The 23,207-nt window shown below is 40.3% G+C and overlaps 1 protein-coding gene across 1 annotated transcript in view; it reads right to left on the bottom strand.

Moving 5' to 3' along the window:
* Nucleotides 1–23,207, bottom strand: part of LOC136859669 (dynactin subunit 6) — a 59,309-nt gene that overhangs the window by 4,180 nt on the left and 31,922 nt on the right. The window contains exons 3-4 of the mRNA XM_067138710.2: nt 13,083–13,207; nt 11,192–11,327 (exon numbers count right to left, since the gene is read on the bottom strand). Coding sequence (XP_066994811.2) covers nt 11,209–11,327; nt 13,083–13,207 — 244 coding nt within the window. The 3' untranslated portion in view covers nt 11,192–11,208. The remainder of the gene's footprint in view (nt 1–11,191; nt 11,328–13,082; nt 13,208–23,207) is intronic.

Here is a 23,207-nt window from a genome sequence, read left to right as displayed (position 1 = left end):
AAACTATTAAACAATTGTACATGGGTGATAAAAAGGCATGGGGGATTTATAAAAAGTAATTTTAATCAGTGGAAAATGGTAAATAAAAATGTAAACAGCCTATGGGGTGGATTTGAAGCAATAGATATGTACCCTTAAACGTGATAATGACCCATCATATGCTGCTTCAAGGGCAAATCACACATCAAGGTCTTCATCTGTCGCATCTACATATCCACGGATTTCAGCAAAGGCATACTGGAGTTCAGTCTGGGCTAGATACGAGAGGTGCGGGGAAGGAATGTACAGTTTGCACCAATTCTTGGGCAATAGCCATTTTTTACGAACATGTAAGATAAAACAGAGTTTCAGGTAACAATGTACAGTACAATTTACTAGTGAAATTTACACGAAACATTATTATTATTATTATTATTATTATTATTATTATTATTATTATTATTATTATTATTATTATTATTATTATTATTATTATTATTATTATTTAAAACAAGTACGTATGATGGAAATGCTTGTAGTAATAAATCGATAATGGTACAAATAGTAGTGGTAAATGAACGTGAACTTATCCATGGACCGACGTTATTTTCGATGTCTGCACATTCTTTAATAAACTGTCAGATTCAGCACGGGAGTTGAACATTGAAGCTTGTGGATGCGGGAGTTTGCACAGTGACAAGAATTTGTACAGAGGTGAAAACCTTGCTCCAACAGTGGATCACTCCCATATTCAGGTCCCCCCAATGCAGCATGAAATGCACAGCTTACTTTGGAAAAGGAAAAATATTAACTACACAGGCTCAGTGCCGTCTTCTTCATGACCGCATTGGATCACTTTGGTCAGTCTAAAGTCTCTTTGAAGGGACAGTTTGGGCCTTGAATTTCTCCCAGTACGTTTTCATCTCTTCCGATCTTTGTGCCCTTTCTTGTGTTGAAAATATTTGTGTTGTGAGCGTCCTTCTTGTAGAGAAAATACGACTTTTGTCTGGAAATTTTTTGTTTAATTTTACCTTTTCTGTGGTGTCTTCTGGTTTAAGGCCGATTTCCTTCAGATCCTCTCTTATTTATTTGATCCATCTGCAGCCTGTTGTGATATTTTTTTATTAAAAATTATACTGTACCGTTTGTTTCAGAAGTCTTGAATCCTGCATACTCATTATCACAATCCCAATTTCCTTTCACGCATAGTTTCATTAATGGGTTATAATTCTCTGTACATGACTTTGTTGGGGAACGATTCGCTACTGTCCATCTTTCTGATCAATTTTGTTGATGCATGTTCTTCCAATTCTTCCTGCGATCTTCTCGAGTCTGTCGGTCTTTGATTGTTCGTTCAGGTGAAAGAGGGTATCTACGGAATATGTTGCATCTGGTTTTATAACTGTGGTGTGGTGTTTCAGTTTTGTGTGCATGGAAGGAATTTTTCTTTTGGTAGATATCTTCTATGTATATACTGCTAAAATAAAATTGGGATTAAGTGCTAGAAGACAAATGATGGTCGGAAGTTCCCAAAGGAATGTGGAGACATAGTTTCCAAACAAATGGCGTTGTTGAGGGCAGTACATAATTTGGATTCTTTTGGAATGAACGCCCTATATTTTGTCATTGGGTCAATCAGAGGCAGCAATCGATATCTATAACTTATCATCAGTGATGGGTGGCGAATCCACTGATCTCAAAACTGAATGAAATAACATGTATGTCACAGATATTATCTGGGAAGTATGAAAATTATTGTAATGGTTATAGCGTCCGCCATGCCGATTTGAGCGGGACTGGTGACGTTACCATGTGGCCTGTCGTTTACTCTTCAACTCTGTGGAAGACTCTGTGATCGGAAAAGAAGAGAGAAGAGAAAACAGTAGAAAGTGACGTTAGCGTGGATGGTGTGATTACATCAAGAAGTAGATTTACAGCAAATGCAGTAGAGACAATCCGCGACACTCTGCGAGATATCGAGAGACATCGATTGCAGCTCTGTCTAGCGGAGTGACCTAGAGTTACTGATTCTGTCATAAGAGCACGTGTATTTGTTTGTGAAGTTTTTGTCGTTATTTATGCGTTTGCATTAAGTTGACGTAAGTAAATAGTTGCGTGTGTCATTCCTGTATATCTACTGTCAATATGAGTGGATAGATATGTGCTACGTTTGGGTGCAATAATTATGAAGTGCAGAAGGATTGGTGTTCTTCCTTCCGTTTCCTCCGTCACAATAAAATGTAAGTAAATACTGTGTTTGCATATATATTCTTCCAGTTACAAAGATATTTTATAGTACTTCCCAAACTTCTGACCTGCGTGACCCATATTTTAACTGGCTTAATAATAAGCTTATTTTATTGCAATAGTGCAACAGTTCACCTTCAGTACCGATGTGTTGTTGTAGGTGTGATCTGTGGGTTTTGGTTTAATTCAGGAAAATGCATATGCATATGCGTGTGGCTGGTTGTGTTCCAAGTTACCCCATTTGGAGTGCCGTAATGCGTTGTCAAGCACTGAAGAAAATATGGGTGATTTAAGAAATTTGATGATGATGCAAATCTGCTTTACCCTAATGTAATGGCAAGTATTACTTATAGGGAAATTTTGAATGTTTTTGCGGATAAATTTATAGATTTTCTTTCTGTTAGTAGGCTTCAAGTTAAAAGAAAAATTGTCCAGCTCTTACATGTAAATTTATTGAATCGTGTGTATAATGAATGTGCCGATATTTTTATTGACAAGTGTCCTAATGTGATGATACAATGTTTTTAAATGAAAATAAAAGACAAATCTAGCCGTGAAAGTTCAGGCGGGTATGCAAAAGCTAAAAAAGTAATGCATGAATGAAAGATCAAGCCCTTTCACAGCAGTCCATTTCACATCTTGATTATATGTCTAATTTCAGTCTTTAAATGATAACCTGTTAAATAATTCTTCATTCATTTATCCAGAATTGCTGTAGCAACTTTGAAGTTAATATTTTAGTAACACTGTCTTTCTAGGAATAATTTATTTATCCATTTCCGTATATACATTTCCATTGATATTTGATTTTAGCGCGAATTTCCAGGTCACGCCACTAGGAGCGCCACTTGCGATTTGTCTCCCATTTTAACAAGGCTAAATCCGGAAGTGTCGCGTATTGTCTCGACTGTATTTGTTTACAATGAGTGTGACTCTGAAATCCTGACTGTGTATCGAGGTGTAAGTAATCATTAGAATTAATATTAATAAATCTTAGAAGTAAAAATGTTACCAAATTCTGCTCATTTACTTATCCAGCCAACTCACGACAATTGGTGTCACAATCGGGACCGTCCCCTAGCTAATAGATAACTAACAGTTTCAGGCTCTTCGTAATAAATTCATCGAACTGCCATCCAAACCGGACGAAATGAAGTGCGAACTGAAACTAGAAATAAATGAACTTAAGGGTGAACAATGTAAATCAGAACAGGAAATGCGCTCTCTTGAAATAAAAGTAAAGAGTAGCATTGTGGGGGAACAGCTTAAAGAAATACCGCAGGTTACGTAGTGTGGGGTTCTAGACCTGAAAGAGGAAGTGAATGCCGTGCGTACGAGAGTGACGGCTATGGAGGCTCGTGCTAGCTACGACGGCTCAAGTGCACGAAGGTAAAACCCACACTTCAATAAGACTTCCTACACCCAATTCGAGACCGTGTGCGGGTACAGCGGTTGGACATCGGAGGAAAGGGCCGTACACCTAACCGCCAGCAGTGGATGTGTTACACAGCCTCCAGCCGGGTGCCACCCACGAAGAGATTGTGGGAGCGCTTGACAGCCACATACAGAGTTCAGCTGAGAAAGAAGACCCAGAGCGCTAACGAGACGCTGCAGGAGTTCGCACAAGATGTGGGGCAGCTAGCCCACAAGGCTCTAGATGAGCTGTCTCAGGACCACATTCAGCAGGAGGCAGTCTATACATTTATCGATGGGCTTCGCGATACTGAGGTCCGTCCAAGGCTGATGCTCTTTTTTCTTTTTTACAGATAGGTCTTATGGCGACGATGGGATAGGAAAGGGCTAGGAGTGTTAAGGAAGCGGCCGTGGCCTCAATTTAGGTACAGTCGACAGTGAGCTTCGAACCCACTATCTCCCGGATGCAAGCACACAGCCACGCGCCCCCAATCGCATGGCCGACTCTCCCGGTAAGGCTGATGCCCGGCGGGGTACTTTAGGTACGTTAAGGCAGAAACAGGTTCAAAGAAGGACATTCCAGGAATCATTAATGAACAAGGGGAGTGTGTATGCGAGGATCTTCAAAAGGCAGAAGTATTCAATCAGCAGTATGTAAAGAATGTTGGTTACAAGGATAATGTCCAGATAGGGGATGTGAGTAACACTAAAGAAGTGTTAAAATTTACCTATGATAATAATGACATTTACAGTAAGATACAAAGTTGAAAACTAGAAAAGCAGCTGGAATTGATAAGATTTCTGGGGATATACTAAAGGCAATGGGTTGGAATATAGTACTATATCTGAAGTACTTACTTGATTATTCTTTGGTTGAAGGAGCTATACCAGATGAATGGAGAGTTGCTATAGTAGCCCCTGTGTATAAAGGAAAGGGTGATAGACATAAAGCTGAAAATTACAGGCCAGTAAGTTTGACGTGCATACATACTAAGCTTTGGGAAAGAATTCTTTCTGATTATATTAGACATGTTTGTGAAATTAATAACTAGTTTGACAGGAGGCAGTTTGGGTTTAGGAAAGGTTACTCCACTGAAGCTCAGCTTGTAGGATTTCAGCAAGATATAGCAGAAATCCTGGATTCAGGAGGCCAAATGGACTGTATTGCGATTGACCTATCTAAGGCATTTGATAGGATGGATCATGGAAGACTACTGGCAAAAATGAGTGCAATTGGACTTAAAAAAAAGAGTGACTGAATGGGTGGGTATATTTACAGAAAATAGAACTCAGAGAGTTAGAGTAGGTGAAGCTTTATCTGACCCTGTAATAATTAAGAGGGGAATTCATCAAGGCAGTATTATTGGACCTTTATGTTTTCTTATATATATCAATGATATGTGTAAAGAAGTGGAATCAGATATAAGGCTGTTTGCAGATGATGTTATTCTCTACAGAGTAATAAATAAGTTACAAGATTGTGAGCGGCTGCAGGGTGACCTCAGTAGTGTTGTGAGATGGACGGTGGACAATGCTGTGATGATAAACGGGGTTTAAAGTCACGTTGTGAGTTTCACAAATAGGAAAAGCCCTCTCAGTTTTAACTACTGCTTTGATGTGCTGAAAGTTCCTTTTGGGGATCATTGTAAGTACCTAGGTGTTAATATAAGAAAAGACCTTCATTGGGGTAATCACATAAATATGATTATTAATAAAGGGTACGGATCTCTGCACATGGTTATGAGGGTATTTAGGGGTTGTAATAAGGATGTAAAGGAGATGGCATATAAGTTCCTGGTAAGACCCCAACTAGAGTATGGTTCCAGTGTATGGGACGCTCACCAGGATTACTTGATTCAAGAACTGGAAAAATCCAAAGAAATGCAGCTCGATTTGTTCTGGGTTATTTTCGACAAAAGAGTAGCGTTACAAAAATGTTGCAAAGTTTGGGCTGGGAAGATGTGGGAGGAAGGAGACGAGCTGCTCTATTAAATGGTATGTTCCGAGCTGTCAGAGGAGAGATGGCGTGGGGGTACATCAGTAGACGAATAAGTTTGAGTGGTGCCTTTAAAAGTAGGAAAGATCACAATATGAAGATAAAGTTGGAATTCAAGAAGACGAATTGGGGCAAATATTCGTTTATAGGAAGGGGAGTTAAGAATTGGAATAACTTACCAAGGGAAATCTTCAATAATTTTCCAATTTCTTTGCGATCATTTAAGAAAAGGCTAGTAAAACAACAGATAGGGAATCTGCCACCTGGGCGAGTGTCCTAAATGCAGATCAGTAGTGATTGATTGATTGATTGATTGATTGATTGATTGATTGATTGATTGATTGATTGATTGATTGATTGATTGATTGATTGATTGATTGATTGATTGATTGATTGATTGATTGATTGGGTGCATGGACGGTGTATTTACATCAAGAAGTAGATTTATAGTAAGTAAATGGGCGGAGGAAGGGAACAGCAGCGCCGTCACTAAGGATACGAGCCGTGAGAATCGAGGACGCGCCCGAAACCCGCCCCATCACAGAAGGACGAAGCACGCGACCGCCGAGACACCAGCGCTCCTACGAGATCACCTGTTGGAACAGAGGCGAGCGTGGCCACCTGCGGAGGAACCCGCGTGTGGAGTTGGCCCCTGATTAAGGAAACGAATAAGGGCCGAGCAGGAGAGGGGGCTCTGCGACGCCGTCACTACCGTCCCCTGCTTCACGTTAAATTTGGCCACCAAGTGGAGTGACAACAGCTTGATCACTGACGGGTGATTTAGAGACGGGCCGTGCCGGATCGCGGTAGACACGGGGCCAGCCTTAACCATCCCCAGGCCTGACATCGCTGAGGGACAGCTAGATAGGGAACCCAACCGCCCCACACGCGCTTCAAACGGCTTTGGGAGTCACCATCACTGTCCTGAAGGAGGCGCTACTTCATTCGACGCTGGGACAACAACGCCTATGAGTCTGGGCTTTTCTCGCTACTATTATGGATAAGGTCATCCTGGGCCTAGACATGCTACGGGTATAAGAAGGAACTGTCGACATAGGGCGACATATGTTGTGGCTCGGTAGTCCGTGATGCCCTGCAGCCTCTGCAACCCGCCGGCAACCTTCGAACGACTGATAGAGTCAGTCCTGAGCGGGTGTACTCACAATGCTTGCCTCATATATCTGGACGACATCATTATTGTGGGACGGACGTTCAGGGGGCACGTTCAGAATCTACGGGGAGTGTTTCAGAGACTACGTAGCACTCGCCTAATATCAAATCCCGGAAAATGCCCACTACTCCAGAAGGAGGTGTGCTACCTGGGCCAAATCGTGTCATTGGAAGGGGAAAGGGTAGCCACGGATATGGACAAGTTAAGAGCCGTCAGAGACAGGCCTGTACCGAAGGACAAGCGAAACTCAGGAGTTTCCTTGGCCTTTGCACGTACTACCGCAGATTTATAGCTGACTATGCAGATCTCTAAAACCCTCTTACACGACTCACCGAGGAGAGAAGGCATTTCCAATGGTCAAGTGAGGCAGAGGCTGCATTGCGAACGCTGAAGGAGTCTCTGGGTACAGCACCCTACCGTAGATACCCCAAGTCTGGGGAGTAGTTCATCATAGACACCAACGCCAGTGACCGACGTGGGAATTGGTCGGGTGCTGTCGCAAGTGCAAGACGGCCAGGAGAAGGTGATCACCTAATTCAGCAAGACAATGTCAAAAGCAGAGCGAAATTACTGCGTAACGCGTTGGGGACTGCTGGCCATCGGGAAGACCTTGGAGCACTTCCACCAGTATCAGTATGGCAGCCTTTCCAACTCACTCCACATTGACCTGCCTCCTAAGTTTCAGAAATGTGGAAGGACAAACAGCTCGCTGGGTGCAAATTCCTAAGGAGTACGACTTCACCACGAACACAACAAGGAAGGAAGCACTGCAACGCCGACACTCTATCCAGAAGACCATACCCGGAGAATTGTGCACACTGGAGAGATAGGCGGGCACCATGGACGTCCGGGTCGTGAGAGCCACCGCTGCTGAAGGATGGAAACGAGCCGCCCTGAGGAGGGAACAGCTGAAGGATGACGACATCGGACAGCTCCTACTGGAAGTCGAGTCGGAACAGAGGCGTGAATGGAAGGACATCACCAAACGCAGTCCAACCTACAAGGCATACTTGGTCGAATGGTCGTCTCTCAAGGTTAGCGATCGGGTGCTTACCTGCGTGTGGGAATCGACCGACGGAAAGAAACAGATTGCTCAGCAGGTATATTCCCAAGAGCATGAAAAAAGAAATGTTGTTCGAGTTGCATGCGGAAACTACTGTCGGCCACTTGGGAGTGAATAAGACACTAGACCGTGCCCGACAGCGTTACTACTGGGTACACCTGAGGAACAATGTCGAGAGGATGTGCCAGTGTGTGACATCTGCTCGGCGAGCCGAGGCCCACAAACTAGGGATAGGGCCGGATGATGCAATAAAATATCGGAGCACCTTTCGAAAGGATCGCCATTGATGTCGCTGGACTATTCCCTGAATCCGATACTGGGATAAGATACTCCTGGCCATGGACTACTTCAGAAAGTGGCCAGAGGTCTTTACCATCTCGAACCAAGAAGCATCGACAGTGGCCGACGTCTTAGTTGAGAACTTCTCCTGCTGATTTGGTGTCCCTAGGGAACCGCAGAAAACTCAAGGCAGACACTTTGAGTCGAGGCTGATGCAAAAGTTTTGCAGCATTAGGAGTGCGGAAGATCCGTACGACGCCCCTCCACCCTGGATGGTGGAGTGCGTTTGTAAAAACTGTCGAGGACCATCTCAGAAATGTGGTTTAGGCACACCAGAAGGACTGGGATGGGAGGGTCCCATTCTTGTTGATGGCATATCGAGCATCCACCCACGAGACGACGGGCATTGCACCTGCCAACATGGTCTTGGGAAGATGATGGTCGTTCACCTGGATCGCCTTGTGCTGTATCATGGAGCAGCTCAGGACGAGCAGCCTTAAGGAGGGGGCAGTGTAATGGTTATAGCGTCCACCATGCCAATTTGAGAGGGACTGGTGATGTCAACATTTTGCCCTCCCATTCGATTCTGTGGAAACAGATAGAAGAGAAAACAGTAGAAATAAACGTGAGTTTTACGGTACGTCAAGAAGTAGATTTACAGTAAGTGTGACTCAGAAATCCTGAATGTGTACCTAAGTGTAAGTGATCATTAGAATTAATTAATAAGTGTTAGAAGTAAAAACGCTACCACATTCTTCAGATTTACTTATCCAGCCTACACGCGGCTTTACGTTTTCCACTTGTATTGAAGATTAATGCAGTTTATATATAGTTCTCGTCACTGAATAGTCATAGAGAGTCTGGCTCCATGACTAAATGGTTAGCGCGCTGGCCTTTGGTCACAGGTTCGATTCCCGACAGACTCTGGAATTTTAACCATAATTTGTTAACTCCGCTGGCACGGGGGCAAGTATTACGTGTCGTCTTCGTCATCATTTTATCCTCATCACAACGCGCGGGTTGCCTACGGGTGTCAAATCAAAAGACCTGCATCTAGCGAGCCGAACTTGTCCTCGAACACTCCCGGCACTAAATGCCATATACCATTTCATTTTTTCAGTCATAGAGAATAGTGTCTTTTTGCAAGTTTGGATATCAGTGAACATGCGTTTGTTTCAAAATCCAAGTGCCACTATTTCTATTTAGGTAAAAGGCATAGAGATTTAAATATTAACATGAATAAAGTACCAGGGGTTTTGCTGCATTTTGGTATTAATCAGCGCGACAATAGGAGTTTTTACTCCACTGCCATCTGAACTAATAATTTGAGCATCCAAAGTATGTTCCAAACGTTTCTGTGTGTAAAAAAGAAATCAATTATTAGTCTTTGGTCCTTGTTTTCTTTTGTGTTTCGAATTCTTTGGGGCTTTCTGCGCTTGTGGACTGTCCGTTCGGAAGAAATGTAGTGCTTTAAAAGGACATGTTTAAGTGGGGCAGGGAGTGCTTGTGGTGGAACACTGATGAGATTGAAATGAGACACCACGGTGGAATGAGAAGTTGAGAGAAGTAGTGAGAGAAAAGAACTAAGTACGGCAAGACTTGAACAGAGATAAAAGGGAAGGAAATATCTTGATAATGGAAGGAAATGTAAGAAATTGGAAATAATTTACACCAAAAACATGAAGACGGATGAAGTTGGCAGTAAAAGAATGCTGTATGGAATTTTACAAAGTAATAGGAAATAAAGAGTTTATACAAACCTGATGAAAGTAGAAGGTGGAGAGTTAATAACACATCCAGAAGGAGTAAAGAGAAGCTGGAAGGAGTGTTTTGATAAACAGCTTAATGTGAGAAATTGTGGAGAGGAGAGGGTAGTAATATGGTATGATATCTCAACAGTAGAAGATGATATACTGGGTAATAATGTTAGAGGTGAAATTAGGATGGAAATGATAAAGGCTGTTGGACTACAATGGGTGTTCAGATAATTAAAGTGCATATGGAAACGTAAACATATACCAGAAAACGGGGGAAAGGGAATAATAATAATACCAGTCTTTCAGAAGGTGGCCAACAAATCTTTGTGATAACTATAGAGGTCACACACTTATCACAAGAAGCAAAAATAATAGAAAGGATAGTAGAGTGGAAAATGAGAAAAAAAGGAAGAGGGGTTGCAAGAGAAACAGTGGGGGTTAGAAGTGGAAGAGTGGACCAATGAGACAATTACCGGGAAAAGATCTGGTCATGACATTCTTAGATCTAACAAAGGCATATGATACTGTTTCAAAGGAGAAGGTTTGGGAAGCAATGTACAGCAACTGCGTCTGCGGCATCGGAAAGACTGAATGGTTTAGAAATGAAACTGGACTAAGACAGGAGAGTGTTCTCTCACCGCCTTTGTTTCTAATGGTTCTGGACTAATTGTAAAGGAGACAAAGGAAGCGTATGAAGTTATTACTATTTGCAGACGATATTGCGGTCTGGGGAATGAACAGCAAAGGAGTACAAGAATAATCTGATGCACTGAATTAGAAAATTGAAAAGTGTGATAGGAAAATCAGTGCAGGCGATGGTGATATCAAGAAGAAGAAGACAAGAGAAAGGCAATGTTGGTCAAAGTCTTCAAACGGTGGGCAGTTTCATGATTTCACTGGAGGCATTTCCATTGAATAAAGAGCTTTAGTTCCACTAAACAACAAAGAAATAAAACAAAAAGCAACAGATCTCTGGCAGTTTTTCACCACACATGACCAACATCAATACTATTGCGAAGAATGTTCCGCGAAGATGTGGCTGTACCATTGTAGCTGAGGTAAAAGAAAATGTCACTCTGTTCAGAGCAAGGAGTATCTGTCTGTGCTACCAGTAATCACTCATCGGTGAGGTGACAGAATGCATCACTCTGTTCAGAGAGAGTAGCCCCTGTCACAGCTACCAGTAATCACTCATCAGACGATTAATACCATCTCAGCATTTTGCAGGAAAACACTAAATGCACTGAGTATTTCCTCATGAAGTAGACTTTGAACATTGTACTTACAGGAGGATTGTCTGCCTCTAGGCACACTGATAACCACATGTTACCGCGTTCGGGCCAACAACCTGTTGGCACGTCAACCTGCAGCCTGCGTTCACAACATTATTGTCGGTCACCTGCACTTCACGTCCAACAAAGCCTGCAACACGAAACAACTGCTTACATAGAAGACCGATACTAAATGGTATTCTGATATGAAAACTGGTGGGAAAAACATTGATAAATGGCTGCTTCTGTGGATGCAAGAATTTCTGACAGACTGCACGCAAACACTCCCACCTAGTTTCTGTAACGACGGGAGTAACGTTATGGGCCACTTCTTTGTGGCATTCATCAATAATATGTCACGTTCTTCAGTCTTTCAAACACAATTTACGATTAAATAAAATTTAGAAAATGCCTGAAAAAGAAAACATATAACAACAGATTATACATGAAAAAGAAAACATATAACAACAGATTATACCTGAAAAAGAAAACATATAACAACAGATTATACCTGAAAAAGAAAACATATAACAACAGATTATACCTGAAAAGAAAACATATAACAACAGATTATACATGAAAAAGAAAACATATAAAAACAGATTATACCTGAAAAAAAACATATAACAACAGATTATACCTGAAAAAGAAAACATATAACAACAGATTATACCTGAAAAGAAAACATATAACAACAGATTATACCTGAAAAAAAACATATAACAACAGATTATACCTGAAAAAGAAAACATATAACAGCAGATTATACCCGAAAAAGAAAACATATAACAACAGATTATACCTGAAAAAGAAACAATTAAAGATACAATGACGTGTTCGTTTTTGAAAGAACATCAGATTATCTCGAACTGTACTTTTATTTTTATGAAATTAATATTGTTATAAAGTATAAATAATTGTAATACCGGTAATTAATGAAATGTTATAACAACATGTTTGTATGTATGTTGGGTATTCATCCCGAAGGCTGCTTTGATCCTCTGCAGCTCCGCCAACAGCTGTCATAAATAGCTTAGGCGTCACTGAAGAACCGTACTAGGGAAATGAGGAGTGAGGTAGTTTCCCGTTGCTTTCCTCGCCGAGCTAGCCGTTGCTATTATATATCAGCCTGCCAGGCCCACTGAAATGCATGCACCAACCGACCCTATGAGCGATATTTTCACACCATTCATAGCAGGGACTGGCTGCATAAGGAATGGTATTACTAGCATGCCTCAGTCACTTTCATATTGTCAAAGCCAAGTATGAGAGTGAGACAGGTCAGTGAAAGTAACAAGTTTGATATAGCCCATACCAGAAGACATAGTGCACTGTAAACACTACATCTGGCCAGCAAAGGCATATAAAAACATATATTAACAATTAACAAGCTGGTAATTGTTCGTTACCTCCAGCGACTATGGTTGGACTGAAGCCAGGTCCCTTCCTTCAGTCGTGGTTGCTATGTGGTATGTTGAGCGAATTCTGTAGGCAATAACCCTCTCAGTGGAGGGGGGAGGTGAAGTGCTTCTTTGTCATCTTCTGATGTATGTTTGTGTATTAGGTATTAAATGCAAGCTAATGACTCTGATGAAATTCAATTAAATTATAACGTATGTTGTAAGACATTATTTTCAGTAATAAATAACCCTACTAAAATTGTTCGAGTGGCAAGAGCATTCAATCAATCAATCAATCAATCAATCAATCAATCAATCAATCAATCAATCAATCAATCAATCAATCAATCAATCAATCAATCAATCAATCAATCAATCAATCAATCAATCAATCAATCAATCAGTCACTACACTAATCTGCATTTAGGGCAGTCGCCCAGGTGGCAGATTCCTTATCTGTTGTTTTTATGCAAGAAGTATTCATGTAACCCAAGTGAATGACTTACATTTCGACCCGAAGACGTTGTTGTTCCCAATCTTCAGAGCTTCTGAATGACTCTCCGAGCCAAAAACATTGTTATTTCCAATCCTGAGAACTCGCGTGGAGGAAGGAGTCTCTCCAGGAGCCAGCCTGTAACGTGAGCCATCACAGGAAGTTGAAAATATTTTGAATTTAAAAAATACTTTGATCCTCATAAAGAGAACAATACTGAGTTATTCTTACTATTAACAGTCACCCAACATTATTTGCACTGGTACCAATCAAACACTACCTCCACAACGTGATCGCAACCTTACTAGGACTCAAAATCATAACATTCGCTTTTAAAACTGAACTACTCAGGGTAACTCTCATAAATCGATTATTATTATTATTATTATTATTATTGTGATTCAAAGTCAAAGTCATCTCCGTACAGGCCATGAAGGCCCTTGGAGCGGTGGAAGGTAAAGGCTTCCACTATCCGTAACCTCGGCACTTGATGGGGTAGAGTGGTTAGCTCTACGCCCGGCCGCCTTTGCCCCCAGGAATTAACCTGGTACTCATTTTTGGTGTAGGCTGAGTGAACCTCAGGGCCATATGCACCTCCGGAAGTGGAAGTCTCATTTCTTAAATTTTACGACTTCCTGACGGGGATTCGAACCCACGTCCTTCCGGGCGAGCCGAGCACGCCTTTACCGCCTCGGCCAGGCAGCCCCTTTATTATTGTGATTCTGAAACCTAAACTGTTGTAGCACCCAAGTGTCATCTACACGTTTCTGGACTCCCCAATATATTTACATTTACTTAATTAATACCGTGTTATGGAACACAATAAATAAGTAAATAAAAACTAATTAGGTGCCATTGTATTTTATAGGCTGACGGTATTCTCGCTTGTTAACCTAACCTGACGACCTGTTGAACTGAAAAGGTATGAGAATATAATGGCTGAAATGACACACAGCGAATTAAAATATATAATTATACTCTAAAAACTAACCACCTCGATATTCCTGTAGCATACCAATACCATCCACCTTCATAACACATGACAGCAAAAAGGACAACATAAGAAATATACACTTAAAATTAACCAGATTGATATACCTATAATATAGCAATATCATCCACCTACATAACACATGACAACACAAATTACAACATAATAAGTACACAGTTTTGTCTTATTTTTCACAATCAGCACTGAATTTACACAACATAGAAGACTATACATTAAAAGAGCTTATTAAGAACAGTTTGGTAAATCCGTCCATCCGTTCTACCGGACCAATTTCGTTCACTAATGTTTTATTCTCTCCGCAATAACCTGTTGGTGAATTATGAGACATTGATAGGTCTGTAAGTTCAATAAAGTTTGAGTAATCATAAAATCAAGTCATTAAATGATACCTCCAATAATTGCAGGCGAAGGCTTACCCTAACCCGCAATACATTCTGTACTTAACAGGTTGCTAAACGACTAACACTTTCTTGTTTTTTTTTATTTCTCGAGCACTGCTTAATAGCCATTACCCAGTCACTACACTTATTATCGCTTTATGTTCAGGGAAACAGATCTCATTTTCACACGCTATTTCTTGAATTGTTTGGCACATTTACAAAATGTAGCTTAGCTTCGTTATTATATTACGAAATATTAGTTGATAGGTCATGTAGAGGAGGATGTGATTAGAGAGTGTTGAGAATGCTGTCTATGCAAAAGAATTATATTTTAATATTATAGTTATCCAAAAATTCTTGAATAACTGAGACAAGTGACGGCATAGGGCATTTAAGAAGATTATCTAGAGTTGTTGGAACTTATACTTTTTACGATGTCGATGTAAAAACTTTTTTTGATCTAGCGTGAAATGGGAGCAAAAATGGTTGATGTCTGCAATGCTATTATTGCATGAACACATGGGTGAGCTCGACAGTTTAAATTTGAATTCATAAACCGGGGTAAGAGCATGATTAAATCTTAATCTGAAAATAGTAGTAACATATCTTTATAAATATTTTGTTTCATAAAACCATGGAAAATGTGGAATGAGCGGTCGAATTTGATAGTAATTATTTCCCTGTAATTTCGCCATTGTGTCCAATTGTGTTGCCATTCTTGTTTTATAGTAAGTTTAATTGACGGGATGTAATCCGTGAATGGAAGGGCAATTGAAAGCATTGGTACCATTTCCGCATGCAGCATTTTTCGCCAATTTATCATTCTGATCAGTGTTGTTGGAATGTCCCTTTATCCATATTAGAGTTATATCCCAGCCAATTATTTCTAATTTGAATAATAGCCATCATATATTGCGTATATACCAATTTTTGTACGATTTATGTGCCATTAAGTTGTGAAGTACACTTAAGGAATCTGTGAAAATGATGTCCTTTCGGATATGGTTGGTGTTTTATGCAGAATAGTCTGCCTTATAGCAAAATCCTCTGCAGTGAATATTGAGGCATTTTAGGAAGGATAAATTAGTGATACAGAAGTTCAAGCTAAACTAGATCTTTGGCAAGAAGAATTTGAAAGAATGGGAATGATCATCAGCCGAACTAAAACCGTTGGTTTAGTGATGAGTCGAAATCCTGAAGCAGTCCACCTGCGAGTGCAAAATGAAGAAGTAGACATTATCAATAACTTCAAATAATTAGGGATATTCGTTTCTTCTGACAATACCATAAAGCAGGAAATTGTCAATGGAATACAAGCTGCATCAAAATTATATCACTCCGTTCGTCAATTACTTTGGGATAACTCATTTCCCCAATCTTTCAAGCGCGTGATGTACAAAAATATCTTGTACCAATTCCAACAGACGGCCTGGAAGCAGCAACCTTGAATAGATCTGCACAAAGTCGCCTACAGGCCACTGAAATGAAGTTCCTTCGGTCATGTATGCAAAAGACAAGGAGAGACAAAATAAGGCATGAAAGTATTCGGCAACACCTTGGATTGGACAGGAGCCTGTTGGAAACCTTAGAATTAAGCAGATTACGATGGTATAGGCATATGAGAAGGATGACTCCAATTAGGACCCCAAGAGCATACTATGAAAGGAATGTTGTTGGCAAGAGGCCCAGAGGGAGGCCTCGTGATAATTGGGAAAAGCACATTTTCAAATACCTTGACAAACGTGATGTTAATTGGCAGTAAAAGGTAGAACATTATCTGTGGATGGGCAGGACGAACTGGAAGAGGCTCGTAAACACCCGCACTCGGCTTGCTGGAGCGGAAAATCGATGATTATGATACATTTTTCACAGACGTAACACTTCGGGATGTAATATGCGGCACCTGTGCCTTCGTTATGTTTGGATCCATCGGTATATATGATGAGATTGAGATTTAGATTGTGAATTCTCATTTTAATTGCTGGGGTAGCATATCGAAAATTTGCACTTTCTGTTGTCAAAGGAAATGTGTTGGGTCGCCATGATATTAGATTCGTAATATATAACGATATATGGCATAATATTACGTGGAAATGAAAGACTTTGTTGAATACTATTTCTAAATTGCATTGTCAGCTGAAAGGCTGCTAAGAGTGCAGGGTTTCGTGAGTGTTGTTGAGTACGTTGTCTATATCCCGCCAATAGTTGTATTTTAGGTAGTAGAGGATGTCCGGATAGGGCTATACTCAGAAGTAAATATTTGGAAACTAAATATAATCTTCGATAGCCTGGAGCCATTTCGCACGTTTATACAAGTAGCGCGTTAGTCGGCGTAAAGTTTAATGCCTCAATACATAATCTGCGGGCTTTATATTGAGTTACATTGAGCTCTTGAATGAGAGTTGATGATGCAATATTGAAATAAATGGCTCCGTAATCTAAATCCGATCGTATGGTATGCCTACAAAGTAGTAAAGCTGTTACTAGCTCAGCACCCCATTTACACCGAATAATAATTTTTAACATATTAGTAAATTTGTGCATTTTCATCTTTAGGTGTTCAAAATGTGGTCTCCAAGAGAGTTTGTTATCTCAACATATGCCTAAATATTTGTGAACTCCTACAATCAGAACTGTAATATTATTAATGCTGAAAGATTCTTTGTTATAGTTTCATTTGTGTGTGAAAATCACTGCCACATTCTTGGTAGGGCATAATTCCAAGCCGTGATTGTTTAACCATGACACAGCATTATTTAAAGCTTTAGACATATTACTTCTACCCTCTTCCAGACATTCATTATAAGAGTAAATTACTGTATCATTTTCATAAATTAATATTCTAGCGTCTTGTGTCACTACGTTTTCTAATTCTTTTAAGCGTAAAGCAAATAATAGACCGCTTAAATTATCGCCTTGAGGCAAGCCATTTGGTGCATGAGAGATCTGCATTGCGATTTTTCTATTTGCATTACGTCGCACCGACACAGATATGTCTTATGGCGACAATGGGACAGGAAAGGCCTAGGAAAGGGAAGGAAGTGGTCGTGGCCATAATTAAGGTACAGCTTTTATTGGTGTGAAAATAGCAAACCACGGAAAACCATCTTCAGGGCTGTCGACAGTGGGGTTCGAACCCACTATATCCCGATTAATGGATACTGGCCGCACTTAACCGACTGCAGCTATCGATAAGTGCAGCAATTGTTCCTTGTTTACGACGCTTTGCGAGTAACAGATCTGTGAATAAAATATTTATGGGATCTGCTGTGTTCCTCCCTTTAATAAAAGCGTATAGATATTTGGACAATACATTGTAATAAGTTAGGTACCACAAAAGTCTTTCTAACAGAGTACTGAGGAACACTTTTCGGAAACAATATGCTAAACGGATTCATATATACTCTATTAAATTTGTGGTAGAGAGTTTATGTTTCTGTATTGGTACAAGAGTAAATGTATTCCATACAGAAGGAATGATAGTTGATTTTAGTATTTGATTATAATGTTCTATTATTATCTTGTGTGCTTGGTAAGGGAGGTGGGTGATCATTTGATAGCTGATATAATCTGGGCCTGGTGTGGAAGGAGGGTTATTTTTGAGAATATTACAGAATTCCATGTAATTAATAGGTTGTAAAAGTGCGACAAGTTTATCAGAAAGAGGCTTTGTATTATTCTGCATATAATTTTGTATAACAAAATCAGGTATTAAGTTGTGATAGAATATGTTGATGCTTTCTGTTTTGTGATTTTCCTTATAATGAGCTAGTTTTTAATAGCAGCCCATAAGTCTTTTGTATCGGTATGTCTGTTGAGGTTGTTGATGAAATATTTTCAAGCTTCTCGTCGTATGTGCTAGAAAAATTGTCTTAGGTGTGCAGTGTACATTTTGTATTGAACATAATAGTCAAGAGTAAAATTTTTTAGATCTTTTAGCAGGATTCGGCGTCTTCTCATCATTGTCATGTATTGGTTATTCCACCATTGAATTTTAAAGCTTCTTTGAGATTTCCTATAGATCCTAGAGTGAAGAGGGTGCTATATATCTGGATAGTTTTGGATATTGTTGTAAGAAGTATTGTATGCTGACGAGGTATGTGATTGAAATTTAGTGTTGTTTAAAATATAGGCTTGGAATTGTCCAGAATCCAAATCGAGCAGATTTCTAGTTCGGCGTTGAATTGATAAATATGTTTTCTGCAAAGGAATTTGTGTACCAATGTCCATTAATGTTGGAAAATGATCGCTGACATGAGTATCTTTATTCCTATACCATACTGATTTGTGTGCTAGATTCCTTGAACAAATTAGTAAATCTCCACACTATTAGGGTGTTCTGGTGGTGATCTATGCGTAGGTGAGCCATCCTTTAAAATAAACATATTGTTATCTGATACTGCCTTTAAAATATTGCGACCTTTTGTAGTTGTATTGACACATCCCCAGTCAATGTGATGTCCGTTGAAATCACCCGCTATAAAGATACTTTCTTGGGATGAAAATTGAGCAAAATACTGATTCTATTTAACGAAATTTCTCTGTACTGCAAGTGGACAATATATGTTTACAATGATGAAATTTTTTATCCTCACTACTAAAGAGTACCGTATGTGTTAGGAATGATATAATATAGGTTTATTGTTGTATATGCTATATTAGTTTTAATTAAAGTAAGCACGCCCCCACACCCACTATCATCTACACGTTCAGCACTGTCACCTAGTATATACAATTTGGACTCAGGTTTCAGCCACGATTCTTGCAATAAAGTGGTGTTGGGGTGATATTCTTGGATTAATGATATTAGTTCATGTTCTCTGCAGCAATACTCCTGCAATTCCATTGCATTATTCGCACCCTCCTCTACAAAAACGGGATAACTTTATAAAAAAAGCATTTTAAGTAAATGCACCCATTGAGTTTGTTCCCCAAAAAACCTCTGCTAACTGTTCACAATATTTCAGGATTTCAGCTTGGGCACTCATTTTTGTGATAGGGAGTTTATTGAGTTCTGACTGAGTCTGATGATTTGATGAATTTGAATCTATATTATTTAATGATTCTATTTGCACTTTTTCAAAATAGGTTGTGATGCCGAATCTCGTGTGACGTGCTCCAAACCAGGGTTCCACAATACAGTGTGATACCCTGCCTTATCAAAACCTGGAGTCGGGGCCTGCCATATGTTTTTTGTGAATTACTTCTGTGAATTTGCGCTTACGAAGTGTCTCGTGTGTAGACTCGGGTTCACGAATTGGAGGAAAGAGAAGTGGGACATGAAGAGGGGAATATTCCCTTGGCTGTAATTTATCTTGTGCTTGTTGAAGAGATATATTGTCAAAACACATAATGCATTTAAGAGCTATTTTGTTGCTTGTGAACTTCACAGCGACCTGAACCCACACTATGATTAAGTCCACAATGGAGGAATTTCCTTAATTCAACAGAGTTTTTGATCGTTTCATGATTCATGGAACAGTAACCACATTGCAGGATTCTTGATCAACAGTTCTTGGCAGTATGCTCATACCTTTGACATTTGCCACAAATAATGGGGCGAAAGATAAAATTCTGTACTTCGAACATGACATGCAAAATGACTACAAATTCAGGTAACGTTTGGCATTTTCAGGTGATCTTTACTGTGCAGGTAGGAATGTAGTCAATTTGAACTTCAATTGCCAATCTTCTGTTTAGCCTTTGTCCCTTGACAACAGGGACCGGGGATTGTATATATTCGACAATATCCTTCTCAGTCAAATTCTTATTTACCCCACGAATTAATCCGATACGAAAAATACTGGACTCTGGTATGAAAGCTCTTAGACTTTTAGATTTTAAGAATTGATGGAGAAGAGCATGATAAGCGGAGCTAAAGTTAAGTTGAATGCATGGTATTCGATTTTTATAATAAAAAAGGCCTCCCCAACACCATTGGATGTATATTGCCAATGTCTTTGTCATCGTCTGATTCCACGTATACCTTATACGGACCCCTAAGATCAGGATAATATAATAGTTTATTGTTAACAACGTTCTGATCAGGATGAGAGTTGGAAAAATGATTTTCTCCACTGGGAACTTGATTGCAACTTTCACCATTAGTGGACGTTGATCTATGTCACTAGAAGAATCTATGTCTGGTGAGCGGTTAATTCCTCCGCCTCTCCTATCGAACAGAGCCATACTACAAGAGTAGGGCGTGCACTATTATTCACTGAACACTTCGCACACGACTCAACCGATGGTGAGAACCGCACACTATAGGAGTTGAATCATGGCTGAGAAATGATATAAAGGATGCAGAAATGTTCTCACGGAACTAGAGTGTGTATTGTAGAGATGGCTTAGGAATGATTTGAGAGGGAGTATTCATTCTGGCGAAAGAAGAATTTGTTAGCTACATAAAAGTTAAAGATGACAAACATGAAATTCTAGGTGTAAGACTCATTTCGAAAGATAATAGACAATTGCTTACTTTGGAGTGTACAGACCGGGCAGTGATATCGCTGATGCTGATTCGGAATTATTTGATAAGATATGTGAGAAACGACATGTAAAGGAACGAGATTGTAGCGGGTAATCTCAATTTACCGAATGTCAATTGGGAAGGTAATGCGAATGACAGGAAGCATGACCAACAAATGGCAAATAAGTTAATATGCTGAGGATACCTGATTCAGAAAGTGATGGAACCAACAACAGAGAAGAATATTCTGGACGTGGTGCTGGTACAAATCCGGACCTGTGGTGTAGGGGTAGCGTGCCTGCCTCTTACCCGGAGGACCCGGGTTCAATTCCCGGCCAGGTCAGGGATTTTTCCTGGATTTGAGGGCTGGTTCGAGGTCCACTCAGCCTACGTGGTTAGAATTGAGGAGCTATCTGACGGTCAGATAGCGGCCGCGGTCTAGAAAGCCAAGAATAACGGCCAAGAGGATTCGTCGCGCTGACCACACGACACCTCGTAGTCTGCGGGCCTTCGGTCGAGGCCTTCCTGGGCTGTAGTGTAATGGGGTTAGATTAGTTGGTGCTGGTAAAAGCAGATGAGCTCTATAGAGAAACCTAAGTAATAGATGGCATTAGTGATCACGAAGCTGATTTTGTGGTAGTTATAAATAAATGTGATAGAAAGGAAAGTCTCAAAGTAGGACTATGAGGCAGTACCATATGACTGATAAACAGGCATGAGGAAGTAACTGTGATCGGTGGAAAGTGGTAAATAAAAATGTAAACAAACTCTGGGATGGCTTTAGAGCATTTGTTGAGGAATGTGAAAATAGGTTTGTACCTTTCAAGGCAGTAACGAATGGTAAAGACCCACATTAATATAATAGAGAAATAAAGAGCCTAAGAAGGAAGTGCAGAATGGAAAGAAATAGAGTTAGAAATGGCTGTGGAAGTAAGGAGAAATTGAAGGAACTTACTAGGAAATTGAATCTAGCAAAAAAGTCGGCTAAGGATAACATCATGGCGAGGGTAATTGGTGGCCACACTAATTTTAGTGAAAAATGGAAGAGTATGTATAGGTACTTTAAGGCAGAGACAGGTTCCAAGAAGGATATTCCAGGAATAATTAATGAACAAGGGGAGTGTGTATGCGAGGATATTCAAAAGCCAGAAGTATTCAGTCAGCAGTATGTAAAGATTGTTGGTTACAAGGATAATGTCCAGATAGAGGAGGCGACTAACTAAAGAATGTTAAAATGTATATATGATAACAACGGTTCCTGTAAACTGACCTAGGGAGAGTCTCTGCGACCACCTTGAGACTCTGACTAAATGGAGATGTGATGCGACTATAAGAACTCAACAAGAGAGTTCTCTTAGCCTCTCTCACTTCAATTCTCCATTTCTTACCTACACGTGGTGCCCCTCTTAAGCCGAGCAACCCAGTGGAACGTTGCGTACCAACCCCAGCGGGAAGCTGGGTCGGTGAGCCGACTGGAATTGGGGTCAGTGGAAAGCAATGGGAAACCACCACTGTTAATTTTCCCAAGACAACCTCATGGCTTTACTCAATCATAAATCAGTGTTCGGAGTAAGTCTTCCAGTCGGATTTCCGAGGAGACATGGTTGAGAGGAGCATCTGAACGTGCAAATCAATCCAAACCAACCTTGCACGTAGTTAGAAAGATTGCAACCTGGAATGTACGAGGTCTCTTACAGACATGAAAACTGGTTATCGTTGAAAGAGCAACGAGCCTACATGATTGGACATACTTGGACTCAGCGAGACACATTGGAAAGGTTGTGGCCACTTTGTCACTCACTCAAATAACACTAAGTATTTTTCTGGAAGTGAGGATCTGAGTCGGAATTGTATCGCTGTAGTGATTCCTAAAATACTACCCAGTGCTGTCGTGAGATAAGAGCCTGTCTCTGACAGAATAATCTCCATTAAGATGAATGCTTCTCCGTGTAGGATCAACGTCATTCAGATTTATGCTCCTACTGCAATTGCACTGGATGAAGAAGTCGATGAATTCTGCGAGTTGCTGAAACACACCATCAGAAAGATTCCTCAGAAGGAAATATTAGTCATTCAGGGTGATTTTAATGCGAAGATAGGTGAGACTATTGAAGACAATCATTTGAGACATGTGGTTGGAAGGCACGGTCTAGGTGTGAGACATGAGCGTGGTGAGCGTCTACTGGAGTTCTGTGTTGGCAATAACCTGTCTATCTGCAATACTCTCTTCCAACATCACCCACGGCGTCAATTCACATCGATTTCTCCTGGCGA

The sequence above is a fragment of the Anabrus simplex genome, chromosome 1, assembly GCF_040414725.1.
Source record: "Anabrus simplex isolate iqAnaSimp1 chromosome 1, ASM4041472v1, whole genome shotgun sequence".
Lineage (NCBI taxonomy): Eukaryota > Metazoa > Arthropoda > Insecta > Orthoptera > Tettigoniidae > Anabrus > Anabrus simplex.
Note: the sequence above shows the minus strand (reverse complement) of the source record. Positions and strands in the feature narration are given on the sequence as shown.